Below are 19,379 nucleotides of genomic sequence, written 5' to 3'. Positions count from 1 at the left end.
CCACCGCCCAAAACTGAGAAGCTTTACAAACCCTCTAGCCAATGCTTGACCTTGGTCATGGCGAGCTTACGCTTGGGTGGCTGATGCAGAGCACTGCGTTCACCTTAAAGAAGCAGAATCCCCCAACCAGACGAGACATTAGGTCCAAAGGTAAACCAGTGTATCAGCATGAAAAGGGAGCCATCTATGGGCCATGATAAAGGTTGCAACTCATGGCATCAATAAGACGACCATCAATAAGAAATAAAAAAAAATAACAGCAGCAGCAAGGAGAACTGAAAGCATTTATTCAACTGAAGATGCAAATTCTCCATGGGGTCAAACGTGGGCATTTGCTGCTATAAATGATGCACTGCTAATGCGCTCTTTTAACATCAATATGCCATAGAAGATGGTGCCATAAACTACAGACTCCAGCAAACTGAAATATCAGAAGCCATTAAGCTGAGGATGTTGCAAAACACCACATTTCCAAAAAATCCTGGACTATGACAAGGAGCAGCAAAGAGTTACATTATGGAGGACAAATACAATATGTCTGCAAATAAACACTTTCACTCGGAAGAAAGAAAAACAAGGGAAAAAACAAAAAGCATAGTTTAAGAGGAGTTTGGACCCTTTTTGATTATGCTGTTGAAACAATTTAATTATTGTGGGAACAAACTAATCAGACCTGCAAAAAGTATTGTACTAATGTAAATGACTATTAAAAATAGTGATTGCAGTGAAAGTGGGATGTGACAGGCTTTTTACAGATATTCTAATAGATCTTAACGAAAGGAGAATCGGAGGAGACTGAAAAATGCATGGCCAAAATTTACACACAGCTTAAACCAAATATTGTCCTACTGTGGAACAGTGTTAGCAAAGGAGAAAAATGCAATCATTCAGATTGAGCCTGGCAATCACTTCTCCTTCTTCTTTGTGTCCACGTGTCTCCTCACCCACAGGAAAAAACAAACAAACTGGGAAAGCTATGAAACCGCAGCAGTCGGCGTTAATTTTGCAATGAGTGAAATCACTTCACGTTTAGGGTGGTGCTGGCTGAGCTACTGTGATGCTGGTTGTAATTAATGCATTAAACATTAAAGTAGAGCACCGCTGTACTTATACATGTATCAAAGCCACACCACGACAAGCCACGCGTCCACAGCACTATAGATAGATCAACGAACCTTTGAGAAAAAAAAACAAACAAAACAAAAGCCAGACGACACTGCAAATAATAAAGCTGATCAAGCCGAAATCAACTAAAGCAACTACAGAGGCAACAAAATGTCTCATGTAAGGTCTTGTAGGCCATAGAACAGGAGCAAGAGCAAAGACAGAAGGTAACATCCCCCCAGCTCTCTGCCCCAAGTCCCTCACATTGCCCCAACAGGAGCTCTACACTCATCACAGGCTGCCCTGTGGGGTGCCAAAGTAGTCATGCACAGGAAGAGTACCAACCATTGTGGTCTGACTTTACACAAGCTCGAACCACAAGCTCTCTCCAGCTCTCCCTCACTGAACTACTTTATGCTCAATATTGCTAGCCAGCACGCATACAGTAGACTACACAGTACAGCTGAGAAAGCCCGTCTGTGTTATTCTCTCCCATACACACTCGCACTCACTCGCTGAGAAACACACACAGCCCTGCAATTGCACCTCAAAACCATTCCCTGCACCTAACAGGTGCGACCCCCTGTTCAGCTCAATCTGACTCACCTTCTCAAACTCTCTCCTGCTAGTCTCCAAGCATTCTGGTATTAAGGGGATAAAGAAACTCTTCCTCATCTCTTTGAAAATGACTTCATTTCTCATTCTATGCTTTTTTTTGTTGTTGTTGTTGGTCTGACAAAAAAAAGCTCCTTGCTTTCGCCTCTCACACAAACACACTGTCTCTCTCTCTCTCCCCTGTGCTGTGTTCTTGCTTTCCACTCCATTGCAGTGGAGGTTGAGCGGTTTTTACAGCGATGTCTGGCCCCCTTTTTCTCAGCCCACTTTAGCCCAGCTCAGGAAAGCAGGGATGTCTCGAACTGGGACATTGCGAGTCAAGGCCTTCACGCGCAGGTTCCGGTCATCTGTCAGGAGAACCACCTCCCTACGCAGCCGGACCAGCCCATCTGAGAGAACATAAAAGCATTGGTTATGATTCACTGTGCAAGAGTGACCACCATCGAGTGGGGCTTCAAAAGCTGACAAGCCATTAAACATGGCATTACTAGAACTGAAACCAAAGTCTAACTTGCACAGAGGGGTTTTTTTTGGCTTAGATAAACAGGAACTGAGCTCACCTCTATGAGCAGGCATGAAATCCTTGGCCTTGTCTTGACAGTAATGCAGGCAGCAAGACAGAATCACGTCATCGTTATTGCCCTGGAAAAACAGAACAGCAGCACATTCGGTATTCTGTATATGAAAGGTTCTGCACTCAGTGTTGAATTCAATATACCATGTTTGTTGTACTCTCCAAACATGAGGAGAGTTCAGGCAACAGAGACCTTTGCTGTAGAGAGTATTTTGGAATCCTAATCAACTATGGATTACTAAGAAGTGCAACAATTACCACAGTGATCTATTGACTAGAGAGCATCCACACCTTTTGTCCAGATGTATCCTCACTGCGGAAGGCAATGGACTCCAGCTGATTCCCTCTGCTGGTAAGTGCTCTGAGGCCTGGCTCTCGGGCCTCAAAGCCCTTCTCCAGGAAAGTCACAGCTGCTTTAGCACACTCCTGCACCAGCCTGGCGTGAGCAGCCCCGCCTACACCAGCAGAGTCTCCATCGCGGCTCTCCTGCCCCTTTGCTAAGCCATCGAGCTCTGTAATCACTGAAAAATACACAGCAGGGAAACAAAAATGTTAAAGGAGTTGGTTACATGCACAGTTTACAACATCCCAGATACTGTACAGAACAGCAATAACCACATTCATCTGCAGAATAATGGTTCCAATTATCTAAAGCTATAGTTATGTAAACAGCACACTTTGATGACTGTCATAGTCTGACGAAATGTGGACATGCACACCGATTTTGTGCCATTTCATCAGACTGTCTGTGGCAGACCAGGGTTTAAATTTCCCCCAGCTAGTCAAGCAAATCGCACCACAACAATAAGGATCCTTGGGCAAGACTCCTAACTCTATATAACTCCTGTTACCTGTGTGACATAAATGCAAGTTGCTGTGAATAAAAGCCTCGGCCAAATGCCATAAATGTGTACACGTTGTGTGAAATATAAAATTTACAATAGGTGTCCCCTCATGTGAAACAATGTAATATTGTTTAACCAAATTAAAAAAGAAAAACTGCAGAAAACTCTCAGGGTCTGACTTTGCTGGAATGGATATACACAGGTCTATAAATAAATACTTGTTTTGGTTAGGTCATCAACAGTGGCATAGTCTAGATAAGCATTCATGCAGAGGAGTGAAGGTCACAAGCAATGAACTAAAGACTCACCAATCAGAGGAACCACTAGAATGTATGTACCACAGGCCAAAAGCTTCCTCAGGCCCTCTAAATGGTCAATGAAGCAGTTGGTGTCAGGGACAAGGTAAAAGGGTCTGATTTCCAGCTCCAGCTGACCACCAGTCTGCAGAACAGCCTAGAGAACACACACACACACACACAGAGTCACTCAGTTAGCTGCAATGTAACATTTGTTGCTGCGGGAATACCTCTGTGGGTACTGTACCTGTATTTTGTCTCTGCGCTTCTGCTGCTGTGCCAGTTTGTGGGCTAGAGCGTGGCGTCTGGCTCTTAACTCTCTGATGTCGTCCTCGCTTCCATCTCCCTCAATCTCTTCATCTATCTCTCCCTCCGATGCAGAAAGAGACGATTCTTCCACTATGACATCGTCCTCCTGGAACAAATAAACACACTTTATAAGAGGAATATTATAAGCCTTGTTTTGCTGGACCGCCAGTGGCTGCATACAATCAAGGGGGAGTTTGGGACCAAAATATATGCCCTTTTGTTTTTTTTTCGAAAAAGGTTCATGGCATGAAACAACATCTATTATGTTTCATGTACCATTTCATGTGACCCTGCCTGGTAAAGGACTCTAGCCTTGCCCTCAGAGCCTTAAGATGTAGATTACATTTGTACTAGATGTGAAGGGCCCAGAACCTCATGAACAAGGCTTGTGATTAACACCACAGTGTCACTGCTGCATGAGACCGGCTGGGCGTGGCTGATGCCACAGTATGTCTTTGCACCACTTCCCTTTACTATATTATTTCAAGCAATGAGACACAACCTCAGCTCAACTAAGACTACACATCTCCTCTCTGCAGCACATATACTTGTTAGCTTTGTGGTAAAATGTACCACATGAGAAAATGTATTTTCTAGCCAAACAAGAGGCAGTCCTTGTGTATACGATTTCAACAAAGTTAGTCAGTCAACTCACTCAGCCAATCAGTAAGCAAAATCAATAATACTTCTTTTCATAAAGATGAAACTGTACAAAAGAAAATCATTCAGTGCTTTGTTACTGTTACTCTCAATCAACAGCAATACAATAAAACATTTAAATGAAACTTAAAGCTCATAAAAACAGATATTAGAAAAACAGATTTATTAAAGAACAATCCCACCCAAAAAAGATAATTCATTGAACAAAATGTTAAGTATGTGCTAAGCTTAACTGTCTAATAAGAAGCACAGTTTAGAGTTACAGAACAATTACAGTTACAATTACAATTGTTTTCTGTTTTTTGCAAAAGGCCAGAAAACAAATTTGGATTTACAGATCCAAGATTAAGAGTTACAGCAAACAGACAGGCTGTGGAAATCTCGGGAGTTCAGCCCTTTACAGCTTTTAAAAGCAAGTAAAAGGACTTTAGTTAGAACCGGTATAAATTAGAAATGTGGCCTCTTTTGTTTAAATTAGGATTTTTCTTGTTGCAATCTGTTGTACGGTTTTCTTAAGAAGCTGAGTGAAGAAAGCTACTCATAACATGTACATAGATAGGTTTCTCTACATCGCTATGGGATAAAAAAAACTGAATCTCTGTATTTTATTGGCAAGAAGAAGTTTTTTTACTGTAGAAACCTGAGGAAATATGAGGAATGAGGAATGAGGAAATGAGGAAATAAACATATAGCTGTACATTAATATTGCTATGAGCTCATGTAGTCACTTAATTCAGCTTAGGATGATCATTTTAGCATATGCCGCTGTAAGGCGGCTGTGTGCGAGAGGGGCTGGGGTGTGCACTCACCTCGTTTTGCTCGTGGGTCTGTGACTCGCTCTTGTCCTCTACTTGTTGGCTGGGAACAGGGGACACTGCAATTGAAATGTACTTCCCACCTTTAAAGGCCAGCAGTGGCTCCTCCTGCCCACACAGAGCCTCCAGGAAGTATTTCAGCACAGTCACTCTCTTACAGTCAGATGCCATGGCCTACGAAACCCAAGACACACACATTTCCATATGCATCACTGCCAAGGTGGTTGCTAATGAGTATGTGCGAGAGATCTCGCATCCGACAAACTTTGCAGCTGCAGCAACAAGAGTGTGTCTGTGTATATAAACATGGGCCAGTCAAGGAGATTCCCATGAGTGTGTGCATACTTTTATGACTCACAGTGTCTGTCTGGGGGTCTGTAAAGCATGGCTCCTGTGGAGCAGCCAGCAGGGGGACGAATCCAGCCAGCATTCTGTCCTCCTCCAGCACTAACAGCCGGAGCTCCTCATCCCCCTCTCCATCACCATCTGCCTTATAGAGTGGAGTCTCGCCGTGATACACACGTGCAAGAGCATTACATAAGTCTGCCAAGCACTGCCACACATCAGGACTTCCACTGGAGACATACAAAAACATTAGTTACACTCTTACTTAGACTCTGACTGTAAACCCAAAAGCTACAGCCACTTGCTTACATTAACTGTACGTGTGCTTTGTCTTGTAATAAATAAAAGAACATTAAAATTACTACAAAGAAACTGCAGAAAGCAACAAGAATTTCCTATTTAAACAAATAATGAAATTTTAAAAAATAATATAATTACAATAATAATAATTTTTCATGAGGTTCTAGGTTTCTTTCAGCATAATGAATTACTTACAGCAAAAAATGTTGTTGAATTATCGCCACACATAATAGGAAGCAACCATTTCATTCATTCTAATTTTCACAGATGTCAAACGTTTTCCACAATATTCTATGTGTGTTGCTTAATCAGTACTCACTCTATGCTGTAGGGTGGGGGATTCCATTGCTCTGGATGGCCAAGCATCCAATCTGACCAAACCTTTACGCTAGGCAGGAGCTCTCGCAGGTCGGCTGGAAAAGCAGACACTCGAACCATGGACTCTTCTTCCACTAAATCGCAGTCATCCAGCTCTTCCACTGCGATGGGTTCTGTCACAACAGAGAGACAACTGATTGGCAAAGTCTGGCTCAAATTTACTTTCCTCACCAGTAAATTTGCTTATGTACAAGCTTCTTGAGCTTAGTTAGAAAAAGTTTCTCATTTTGTTCATACATATGCAAGACTTGTCCAACTATGGGTTTAGCCATTTAATGTGACTCACTAATTGATATTGTACACATTCTTCCAGGAATACTGGAGAAACCAGTGGAGAAACTGACAACTGACTTGATTTTTACCTGCAGCAGTTTCATTCAGAAGATCAGTACAACGCTGAACCAGTAGCCCGAACATGGCCAAGCCAAGAGATGTGGTCTGTTCCTCCAGTACTGAACGAGTCTCTCCCTGTCTTTCACCTGATGAAGACATACAGAGGGAAAAAAAAATAATAATAAAAAAAAAAGGGGGGGGGGGGGGGGTCAACACATGGACAAAGTTTGTGATCATTTAAAAGCAGATGTGCTTCAAAACATCTGATGTATCATGTGCTCAAGAGTTCAGTTAAAAAAAAATCTGTGACCATCTAGGTAGGGTATTTATGGTGTGGGTTTTACCTCTGGTCTGAGCATAGTGAATGGTGAACATATTGATTGTCATGATCTGCAGCATGCGTGTGCTGCCCAGGGGGGGCGGGCTGTGCTGCAGTAAGGCCCGGAACTCCTGCAATACATGACTGGCCACAGCTGGGAAGCTCTCCATCCTGAGGGGCAAATAATTAATAATAAGACCCATAATAATAATAATAATAATTTGCCCAAAAAAATAATAATGAGATTAAGAAAGATATAATTATCTATAAATATAGATATCTATATATAAATATGATAAAAATATAAAAACTAATACTGCAAAACAAGACCACATTGTAGCAACTTACCCGACTTTAGTGAAGAGTTTTCCATGAGTGTGGAGAAAACTCAAGATGAATCTCTTATTGAGCTATATATTTAAAAAAAGAGAGATAGAACAGGGATAACAAAATAAGGCACATAACTATGATGCTAATGTTGGCCAATATTCATATTTGTAACTTGTCAGGGTAAGAAAGTTGAACTAGAATGAATATAGGGTGGTTTTGTGGGTCAATGAATTGAATCTACATGACAGATGAGCCATGATCAAATCAGTGGGCCTTTGTTCAGTTTGAGGTATGAAGTTCTAGCAGTTTTTTTTGTGTGTATTGCTAAACATTTTTTTAATAATTGGGCAAGAATATATATATTTATTTTTACACAAGCAACCTACAAATATGTGGTGAAAAAGAAAGTATAAAACAAAACACTGTTTCCAGCACCTGTTTATGAACAATTCAGAAGGGTGGCTTACCCCATAGGCAGGGTTAATTGTAACAGATGGAAGGTCTAGACCACTGATGTACTTTAGCACAGTTCTAGGTTCCACAATATCAATATCTAAATTAATGTGATTAGTGAACAGAGGCTGCACCACTTGCTGTTCCTTTGTGCCCCAAAATAAAATTTCCACATATCAGTGAGACAGTTTGCCGTTCTACTTCATACATATTTTATTTACATGACATCTATAGTATGTTTGACAAGTGTGCAGAGGGAAAACAACTCCACACAAACTAACTATTCTAATAGACAGACTTCTCACATTGCTTTCAACTGGGAGGCTTAGAACACATCACTAGGTTACAACCAACACTGCTTTGTGGAGGCTGAATTTTAGCCTGTCCAGCTTTCACTAAAAGTTATTTACTTGCTTCAACACGATGCTACATTATAGCCGCCAACAGGGAGTTTAAATTAACATGGGTGTGAATTCTGTGCCTTACACGCAACTCAGCAATCAAGAAACACTGCAGAAGAAAACTGTTACTTTTATGGCACAAAAACAGGAGAAAAGAAAACCAACAGCGTTGCATTTACAACCTGTTAGCTTGTGCCCTGTTGTCTCTTACTGGTTACCAGGAAAGGCACTGGAATAATTAGAAAAAATAACTACTAAATAAAAAATTTAGGTCAGGGCAGAGAAGAAGCTAGTGGTGGCAAGACTTAAGTTTATCTGTGCAAAGTGATGCTGCAAAAAAAAAAAAAAAAATCTGTGTAGAGCCTAAAGGCAGAAGCGGGGGCCCAAAATGATGAGAAAGTTTGTATTTAAAAGTGAAAAAGCGCAAAGGAAAGACTATAACTGTGTGTGTGTGTGTGTGTGTGTGTGTGTATTTGTGTGTTTGTTTATGCTGACGTGGGCGAATATCCAAGGTAACAGAGATGACGGACGCATCACGACCCACTGACGCCCTTCTCTGCCATGGAGGGTGAGTCATGTGTGGCTACATCCTGTGCAAGGCTTAAAAACAACTCAGACTGACCTCTTCACCACTCCAAGCGTGTTTGTGTGCTCATGTGTATTTGTGTAGGAAATTATTTTTATTTGGGCAAAGGTACAGCTGCACTGAGGCGGGATAGTTAGTATTAGCTAATTACATGCTGTGTTACACGGAAAAAAAAAAATAGACGAGAGACGATGGTACTTGTCACAGAACACTAAACAAAGCATGTTTACTACAATGAATATGAGGGTACAATAAATCATGAGTAATTCTTCCGGTCTCTTATTTCTTGCTCCGGCATAGATCTTTGATTTAGACTCATCAACGGAACTGGGAGCATAAAATAAAAAGACAGGAAATCATGAGGACAGTGGAAGGTTGGGCGGAAAAAGAGCGATATGAAATGAACATAAAAAAAGAAAGGAAATGAAAAGTTTTAGAGGACTTGAGATGGATTAAAACGAAGAGAGAATGAGGGTATTGAGTTCAAGCATGTATTTTTTTTTTCACTCTCTGGTTCTGTGTAGGAGGTGTTATTGAGCTCAAGTTTCTCTGTGCAAAAGAGACACAAGGGGGTGTGTGCAGTATTTTGGTTGTCTGTGCACATGCTTTGAGGAACTATGTGAAGAAACTTATAGATACGCCCCCCCATCCTAGACAAACACCCACACCCTGAGCAGTGGGAGTGTTAAGGGGTTTTGCTAATGAGCAAGAAGAAAAGCTCTCACACTCCTGTCAGGGAGGTAGGAGTGCAAAACAAATGCAGAATGAACAATATACTATTAGCTAAAGCACACAGACACACTACAGTGAACTACAGAGACTAAATACTTCCACAAATACGACTTCTTAGGCTCTTCTGTGTCTACTAGAATATCATCACATCATAGAAGCCTCCACTCCATGAAAGCTACATCCCTGCTTTACAGCTAGACAGTGCACTTCCACATACAAGTGATAAATGAGCTAGTGAGGATGTACAGGTGTGGTGCAGCATTACTCACGTCGACGGCGCTAAGCGTGCTCAAGCCTCCGTCTTGTTCTGAGTCTTTGCTCGACTCTCTGCCCGCTAAGCGGGATGTCACTCCTGGTGGCCCGCTGGGCCGGATCCAGATTTCCAGTCGGGTGGCGTCTTCGCCCCGACCCCATCCTCGGCCCCGTGGGCCACGTACGCCTCCCTCCATATCCTGCTTCCGCCTGCGCTCGATCTGCTCAGCCTAGTGAGGGAGAGAGGGGGACTTTATCATTCCTGATACAAACAAGCATGGTACACCAGTGCAACAAACAAGCAGTGCAAAACATGCTGAGAGCTCCAGCAAGCAACCTACACACCTTTGCTACAAACAAAAACAGACTCAATCTCCAGAACTGGACTGCTTGTGAACTCTGAACTCCGGACTTCTACTTTTTAATTGCTCATAACAGGCTGAGGGTCTAATAGCAACAGATGTTAAAAATTGGTAAACTACACTTATTGGGAGGGAAAAAAACAAACAACCACTGCACCAAGTAGTTGGAATCGAATAAAACTGTGTGTGAATGTAAAGCTACTACAGGACCATTGTTGGATCCCAAACAGAATCTGGAGTCGACGCTAAAGACAATGCGATTCCAGTCAATGGCAGTCCAGGTTTCTCGTTACGACACCACTGCAAACTAATGCTTGGTCAGAACAATCTAGGTGGCGGGCAATTTGATGAAACGACCATCCTGCTTTTTAAAAAACTTTTTATTGAGTTTAAATATATTTAAATACTATTAATATTAAATAATCCAATGCCAGAACTAGACAAGCGGTCTTACCTACATTTGTCCAGCTTTGATGGTTTTAAAAAATGATTCATTGTTGTTGTACGGTATTGTATTGTTATACAATCTACTATTCTTATGTCAAATTTACTTGCATTTCAATATCAAGTAGGGCACTCCTGAAACCCATTCCTGAATGTATTAAAACATTAGGTAGTCTATTACAATGTGTAACTTTGTTTATCATTAAATATTTTGCACAATACTGCAGTCACACACTGATCAGTCACAGCATTTAAACCAGCCAGAACACTGATACCACCTCCTTGTTTCTATACTCCATAGAACTGATTTCAACTTTGTGGTTGGTGCTTGCCTAATCATTAATCTGATGACATAGACCTCATTCTTAAATTTGTGTGGCTTTTCACCTTTCCTTATCATTCTAAGACATACCTCGCATTATCCATTAAATCGGTTATACTGGCATATGAAAAACACAAGTTCTGCTGGTATACGAGAACCTGGAGAACGCACAGAGGCTAGAGTTATTGCCACTAACCAGCTACTGAAAGGAAGGGGCCAATCACTTCTACAAAAAGGGACTGGATGTTGTATATTTTTTCAACAGACCCATAAGATGTCCATCACACTATCATGTTCTGTGTTTTCCTTTATACATTATTAGGTTTTGGTTTACAGTGCAACATTATTCTATGTTTTAAATGTGCACAAATGCAGAATTTTTTTTTAAGACACTGGATTTTATGTAGTGGCACAGACTGCAATGATTTTTATTATAATGCTCATTACATTCCACAACCAAGACTAAATATATAATACTATGATCTTTTATTAGGGTTCAACATCTAAGTATGACTGATGCAGACTAATTGACATGGATCTCAGATAGCAAACTTCTTTACCTTGCGCTTTGCTTCCTCAAACAGACTCATCAGACTCTCCTTTGCAGTCAGAATTGGGTTGCTTGCAGCAAGGCTACGCATGTAGTAATACACAGCATCCAGCTTGCGCTTCTACCAATGGAAAAAACAGAGAGAAGAGAGGAAAGAAGAACGAAAAAGAGAAAAGGAGATTTGGAATCTATTAATACAAAAAAAAAAGGCACAGCACACGACTCAGTAAATGATTAAGTGAAATGAAAGTGAGCTCACTGTGTACACAGCTAACAATGCAAGCTGATTGTAGGGTCGGCCGTTTTTTGGAGCAATCTGCTGAGCTTTCAGGTACCAACTGCAGAAGAGAAAAGAGCAATTGGAACAAACAAATTGCTACGCACAGTGTGATGCAGTGTAATCTGTAATCTTAAAAGTTCTGGTACAAAAGGGCTGACCTGCGAGCTTTGCCATAGTTGGCGGAATCACTGGCTTGCTCTCTGTATCTTGCAATGTCTCCTTGACAGATCATACAGCGCTGGGCACTGATCAGAGCGTACTTCACCTGAATTAACAGCAAATGCAACACACAGTGGTAACAGTGATACCTGGCACTGAAATCCATGAATGACTTGGGATACACTTGATAGGATAAACGTTGGATACTTCATCTGAAAGAATTAAGACGGCTTAGTGTACTCCAACACTACACAGTGGCCTCTTTTCCACTGCAGGGCCAAATTGTTACAAGGGCCGCGCCGTAGCGTTCTGCGCATGTGCGAACCCTTTAGCATGGTTGCGGTTGCTTTTACCATTTGCTGTGTTGCTAAATCAGGTGCACAGCTACTACAACTGCAAGGCTAACTTACTGTAACTTACTGAGGCCGTAATTTATCTGTGAAATCTGTCAAATTTATCTAATTTATCTGTGCCTAAATCACCTTCGCTCAAACCGTGCCAAGGAGGCCATTTCCCAGACGTATAAAAGTACGTATGCCAAATACTGTTGAAATCCACTTAAACAAGTCAGTTTGTGGTTGACGCAAGTGTGTGTGACAATTTAGCACTACACTAAATGAAAGCTATAGCCTTGGCCCTGGCATAAATTATAATAGTCATAAAACCATGAACATAGTCCAGCACAGCTGTCCCACGTCAACTAATAATACAGGAACCCTAAAATATACAAGTGCTATGCTGTGCTGTGCTAGCGCCACGCTAGACATGTCAGATCCTGAGCTAGCAATCTTGGATGAGGCCCATAGCGGTCTAACATATGCTAAACTTTATTATTCTACAGTGCAGTAAAGCGTACTTGTGGCTACACTAATGATCAGGACACTTGAAATACGCAATAATGGCACAACCAACACACAAAGACATAAAAAGACCCAGGATCTTGTGGCACTAAGGTGATGCAAATATGGAGCCAACAATGGGACCCAAACGTCAATAAGCCCTCCCACTGAACGGTTTTGTGTGTACTCCGTTCAGCCATGCAGTGGAAATCTCTAGGTGCATTCCAATAATCCTCACAGTTCCCTACAAAGTGCACTATGTAGGGTTTACAGATATTTTAGACATCAGTTATTGCTATGATGTCCATTTTACCGTCTTGCGCAGAGGTCTCGCACGTATGGCCATTCCATCCATGTAGTCTTCCAGTTTAAACTGGAATATAGTTTGCAACTTCTGCAGCAGGGAATCAAAGAACAATGCCCCCTAGAAGATACAGAACACAATGCTTTCATATTGGCCTCTGAACCAAAAATAAGAACAGAAATGTTTTCAATTACAATGCGTCTTTCCCTCAACAAAAACACGCCATCATAATTCAATAGAACCTGCTGAGACAATTACAGATAACAAGATAACTACAGCTCTCAACCCAGAAATAACAGTACCAACAAAAACTACAGGCAGAAATAGCCCCAGAACCAAAGAACTAACAGGACATGCTGAGCGCTTACCTCTTCAAGTATTGTCAAAAGCATGGCCCTCATCCCTGGTGCTGTATCCGAGTCTTGGTCCTTCAGAAGCTGTCTGAATCTCTCAATGACCTGATAAAACACATTCTTCCACAGTGCCTGGTCCAAGTTCTGAGAGTCAGAGAACTCGATGTCTGTTAGAATCACTCGCTCGTACAATGTCAGGAGCTCAGCCCTGAGGACAGGAAATCAGGAAGGAGAGTAATAGGTCAGGAACATGTCATGAACTAAAAAAGGTAAAGATGTAAAGGTGCAGGTATTTGTCACTGTAACAAAATGTGTCCTCCGCATTTTACACATCTGTGGTAGTGAACACACACACACACACACACACACACACACACACACACACGTGAACTAGGGGCAGTGAGCACACGCACACATCCAAAGCAGTGAGAGCTGAGAGGGTGGAGGGTCTTGATCAAGGGCCCAACAGTGACAGCTTGCCGAGCCCGGGTATCAAACCCACTACCCTGTCATCAATAGCCTGGAGCACTAAGCTCTGAGCCACCACTGTCCCCGCGACAATGACTTACGGCTGATCGATACAGCATAAACAAAATTAGACTTGAGCAATAATATAATGTAGACTTTAGATTATCGTCACCATAAATGCTATTAACGGGGTGCAAATTCAGTTATCAAGTACCCTATTTGAGTGTTACAGCATCTTAATATGTTTCAGTCACATGAGCTTTTACAGCTCAGTGGGAGAAAGACAAAAAATAAAGATGACTGCTTAATGTTGTAACAGTGATTTAAAGCATTAAGAATCAAAAAAGTTCCCAGCTGAAAAGTATTACAGTAATAATTTACTTTTTTTTTTTTTACTAATTTTAAAAATTTAAAATGTTACCATGTCAGTGTTCATTCAAAAACCCAAATACTGGCTGGGGTTGCAAAAATTCTGGGAAATTTCCATTGGGAATTAACAGGAATTAAATGAAAATATTAGAAGCTAAAGGTGAGAAACATACTTGGTAACAAATATACTGAATCATAATCTTGAAATAAACAATTACACACTGAAGGGCCATTGAGACCACAGCCCCTGCATTCACTGTTTAAACCTCCATCACATGTACAGCATATGTCCAGATGATTTCTAGAAACCTGACTCTCACCACTACTAAAAGCACGCATTTGGACCAAAGGACTGCCTAACGTTAGGTAAGTTTTGAGAAGGTTCATATTATTATTGACAGTAATAGCACTGAAACATTTAAGCAACTATGAAATCTCACAGTTGCTGTCTGGTAAATCAGAAAAGCTTAATAAGCAATCTCATTTGAGACTAGTTCACCAAGTCTTGCAGGCAAGCAAGAGGTTAGTTTACGATGGCTAGCTACTTCCTAAATTCCCATAGTCCTCAATATCCATGAAAAGTTTACATTCTGGAATATTTCATAAGTTCCCGAGCTAAGTTCCCATGGAAAGTTACCGGTAATTTACTAACAACTTTTTGAAAATTAAAGAAGACTTTGAATTTTGATATACAGTCCTGATTTTGAGATACCGTCAACATGTTAAAAATACCACGTATATATACCATATATACACATATAATAACATATTCCAGTGTCAGTTTTTTCCATATCTTGATCCCTAGTTTCAGCCACTTGCCATTTCCCTTACTTGCCTCTTACAAGAAGCACAAAGGCTGTGGCCCAAAGCACAACTATTTCCACTAAGTAATGCAGAAAAATTGCCTACCATTAAAAGTGTATGTTAGTGCAGCAAATAATGTAAAATACAAACAACCAGCACAGCAGAGAGGAATGTTGGACCAAAGAGAACAAATGAGTGTTTTAAACACATATGACAACTCATGAGCAGTAAATGTTTAGTAGAATTCAGAATCCAAACCTGCCATACTGGCAAACTGATCAGCCCTCCTTTATCAATTTTGTCTGCACAAAGTCTGCACACATTTTCTCACTCCATGCTGATTTTGTCTTGTGCAGCCTCATGTGCAGCCTCATGTGCAACCAAATAATACACCTGTTAAGCGATTGGTTGTCTCTTGTTGCACCCTCCACCAAGGGCTATTATAGGCTGTTCATTAAAAATAAAAAGCGTATTCGCTGTGTGCTTTTCTGGCAATGTGTTTAAGGCACTATTTAAGATGGAATGGAAAATTTCAATAAGAGAATAAGAGGCCAACTTCAGTCTGTAACGATTTAATAAAAAATTGACTCACAAAATTGATTTAACAAGGGTAGTCAGGTGTGCTGCTGGTTGTTTAGGGTGAAAGCCACACAGACCCTTTGCAAATAAGATTGGACAACCCTGAGTTGCTTTTTTAGAAAATGGACCAATCGGTCATCAGACCAATAATATTAAACATGCTTTTAATTTATAATATATCATATTATAATATGTCATGCTTCCCTTGTTAGAATGAACAATGAAACTGATATCCACAATGGGCTCAGAAAAGCATATTTTGACATTCTGCAATAGAATTTGTTACGATACTGTCAACTGTGATCCTACAGCTCCTAAATTCAAAAAGAACACAACCTATACTAACCTCAGTTGTGCCATCCGGTCCAGTCCTTCTGGGCTTAGTCGTTCCCTGGAGAGCAGGTTGCTGAGCTGGAGCTCCTGGCTGTCAGCCACTCGAAGCAGCTTACCTAGCTCTCCTCTAGTTTGTACCTCTGCCTCCTCTGTGTTTGCGGTGGTGCCACTTCCAGCAGGGTAACTCTGGCCACTCTGACCATACGCTCCATAGAAAGGCATGGCAGCAGTAGGGTACATCCCATTAGAGCCAGATATTTGATATGGGAACTGATAAGGATATGCATACCGTGGAGGTGTGTTTGTCGTATTCGCTGGCAAAGAATAACCGTAAGGGTTGTCTGAGTTTTGGAATTTGTAATAAGCCATGGCAGCAGCCTGATGGCTCTGGAGGTGCTCCCCCTGACGAACTGGAGGACTCCCTGCAGTTTCATCATCAGTGTCCAAGAAATGCAGCGGGCCATAACCTCCTTGATGTAGATATAGTGACGTTTGCAGAGGTGAATGCTGGGATTGCTGGCTGCTGGCCAGGGCAGGTTTCTTATCAGGATTATTGGGGTCCCAGAGTCGCCGTGTGCTTCCTCCACGGCCCCCTCGTCCTCTACCCAGGCCCATTCCACCTCTCATGCCACCCATCAACCGAGGGCCAGGCTCTGGAGATGCTGTCAGTTCAGTGTGTGCTGGGAGGATAAGAATGCCTCTACCTCTAGGGCCTTGATTCTTTCGCTTTGTTGGGTCCTCCCCAGCTCCTGAGGTTGCGCTGGATTGCCTGTCCAAACTAACCCTCAGGATTCCACCTCGACCTCCACCCACAGCTCCTCTAGGCCCCTTGGTGTGCCCTTTACATATTCTTGAATTCCTACTCTCATCACCTTCTCTGCTCCTCAAACCTCTCCTCTCATCATTCCTGTCCCAGACCTCACTCTCCTCAAAGGAATCCGTGGAAGACACATCTCTGGTGGTCCACCTCCTCTGTCTAGGCTGGTTTCCCATAGTCCTGTCCTTCTCCTCAGTCGTCCTTTCATGAGACCTAGGAGGCAGCCCTCCTTCTCCTCTCTCTCTTCCTCCAACACCGGCCTTAGTCCTACGTCTTTCAGACTCTCCAGGCCCATCCATACTGGCACCACTGCTTGCCGAGCTTGTGCTGTATGTCCGGTTTCGAGGCCGCCGGATGTCTGACTTCGAGTAACGTTTTGAAGAGGAGCTCATTTTACCAGGGTCAGTTCCTTCAGATGCCCTGCGCCTCTCTCCATCCCTCTCTCTTGTCTGGTTCCCTCTATGCTTCTGCTGTTGCATGTTTTGGTCTTGATAAGCATCTTTCCTTTTCGCATCCCACTGAAATCCACCTTCCACTGTTCGTTCAGTATTTCTCTCAAGCTGGTTTGTTGATGAGCTCTTCTCCCCACCCTCTCCCTCCTCCCGCTTTCCAGAAGCCTGGTTTGAACCTCTCTCCTTGCCCCCTCTAGACCGCCGGTTAGATCTCTGCTTCCTCTTCTCATCTTCTTCACCCGTTGCCCCCTCTCCTCCACCTGCTCTGCTCCTTCGGCTCTCGCTGTTCGACTTTCTTCTCCTGTCGCCGCCATCGTCACCCTTCGTTCCTTTCTTTTCTTCGGGCTCTAAGGCTGCAGGGCTGCTGATGTTGAGCTTCTCCACTTTGCCAGTTACGTTTTCAACAGAGGTCTGACCGTTATGAGCAGAAGACAAGTCTACACTTCTCTGCTGTTTTCCCAGCTCCCGTTTTTTCCTGCCTTCTTTGCCTTTTCTTGCTTTTCCTTTCTCCTCTTTGTCCTTCCCAGCTTCGACATGCACCTCCTTATTTTGTTCCACTAACCCCATTATTCTTTGCTTACCACTCTCTCCTTCTTCCCCCTTCACCTCCTCTTTGGAGCCTCGCTCCAAGTCCTTGTTTGAACCAGAATCTCTGCTGCCTTGAGACCTTCTCCCACCCGGCTGGTATATCTCACGATCAGGTTTACGTGTTTTACGAGACTCGAGCGCGCTCGTGCCTGGCCCTTGGCCGTCTTTAACAGCGTTTCTCCCAGCATGCTGATTGATGTCATTAGCACTGTTACAGTCCGTGTTCGTGACGCTCGGACTAGACTGACAATTCCTGCTGATGAGTTTTAGGTCAGAACTCGGTGGAGAGCTGGTGGGCATTTTCACATCGGGGTCCCCTCCACGCTCGCCTGATGTGTGTTCACGTTCAGAGGAGGCTGCCTGCACTTCTCCCTCTGCACTGCCCTTGCGTCTGCGTGTCTGCCCTACTCCAGGTTGGTACCGCTGCAGGTCTGGGCGTTTTCCCTCTCGCTGTCGCTGCTTCTTACTGGTCTCTACTGAATCTGTGAGAGAAAGGAACAGACAGAAAGAGAGAGAGAGAGAGATTTTACTACACTTCTGCAAAATTTACAAGTGACCACCAAAAAACCACAAAAAATAAAAACACCCAAAAATACAACACTTAAGAACACAAACACAACCTGTTGCACACACAATATATCCACTGAAGCCCAGCTATGGTAGCCAGCTAGTAAACTTTACTCTGCCTTTAGTTAGTTAGCTACAAGCTACAGAAAATCAGAGGCTGGGGTGACAACATGAAGAACACTGCAAAGCTGCTAGCTAGTACTTAAAGAAGCAACCTTGCTGAGTTCAGAGAAGTTACCGTTAGCAAGCCAAAGCTTCTCCTGCTAGCCGAGTTAAGTGCCAGTTTTAGGTCACTCAGACACAAGTTTATCGCGCTGCTCTCAGTAAAGTCACAGAACAGACAGTTAGCTAGCTAGCTATCGTGCTAACTGGGTGAAACGGGACGGCTGGAAGTTACGAGTGTTGCGCTAATGGGCGCAGACTCTTGTTCTTGCACCGTGGGAAAACGTGTTTGGGCACTTTTGAAACCGAGCTAGCAGCAATCCACACCTAGCCTGCGAGCTAACGCTAAAGCTAGCGCGAGTGCTAGCTAGATAGCTAGCGATAGCTAAGTTAGCAAACAAGCCTCTACACGCCGACAGCGGGTTAGCTAGCGCTAGCATGCTGGCTGGCTAACGTTAGCTAGCTAACTTGTAACTGCACCGCGTTCAGGTATTTCACCGGTATAATTACGGCTTACCGTTTTCGCACGGATTCCCTCGGTAATACAAACAGCAGCTCTAACCTTTAAAGTTCTCTCTGTGCGCCTCTGCTCGCAGCTCCGCCGCTGAAATCCGGACTCTGTCCAGCTCGTCCGCCATTTTCGTCACCAACAAACACAAACACAAACATACGGAGCCTCAGAGGGACCAAAAACTCGCCCGCTCTCCCTGAACGCGTTTCACCGAACAGTGGGAATGAAGCCTGCTGTGGTCTCTTGGACTGTTGTAGATTATGGCCTGACAGTTATGGTGTGTGTAGTGCTGTTTGTTTTTAAAACAATCACTTAAAAAACAGTCAATCATTCATAACAAATATTTATTTCTGAAATATTTTATAGATCAACAATTTTGGTCAATATTAAATAATTACATTATTACTTTATTACATTAATAATTACAATTTATTATCAAAATTCACAGCTGTTAGCTTGTCAGTCAGCT

The 19,379-nt window shown here is 42.6% G+C and overlaps 1 protein-coding gene across 1 annotated transcript; it reads right to left on the bottom strand.

Annotated features, from left to right (window-relative positions):
• Positions 1-270: 270 nt before the first annotated feature.
• On the bottom strand, positions 271-19,060 carry smg6 (SMG6 nonsense mediated mRNA decay factor). Its single transcript, XM_072658410.1, has 19 exons — positions 18,962-19,060; positions 15,827-18,152; positions 13,276-13,468; positions 12,917-13,027; positions 11,764-11,870; positions 11,585-11,663; positions 11,336-11,446; positions 9,665-9,877; positions 7,242-7,303; positions 6,919-7,064; positions 6,604-6,720; positions 6,183-6,354; positions 5,577-5,793; positions 5,213-5,392; positions 3,682-3,849; positions 3,447-3,591; positions 2,585-2,814; positions 2,280-2,361; positions 271-2,108 (listed from the first exon to the last, which is right to left on the bottom strand). The coding sequence occupies exons 1-19, from the start codon at positions 19,035-19,037 to the stop codon at positions 1,978-1,980; spliced, it is 4,866 nt and encodes a 1,621-aa protein (XP_072514511.1). The 5' UTR covers positions 19,038-19,060; the 3' UTR covers positions 271-1,977.
• Positions 19,061-19,379: the final 319 nt, after the last annotated feature.

This window comes from Salminus brasiliensis, chromosome 16, assembly GCF_030463535.1.
Source record: "Salminus brasiliensis chromosome 16, fSalBra1.hap2, whole genome shotgun sequence".
Classification (NCBI taxonomy): domain Eukaryota; kingdom Metazoa; phylum Chordata; class Actinopteri; order Characiformes; family Bryconidae; genus Salminus; species Salminus brasiliensis.
Note: the sequence above shows the minus strand (reverse complement) of the source record. Positions and strands in the feature narration are given on the sequence as shown.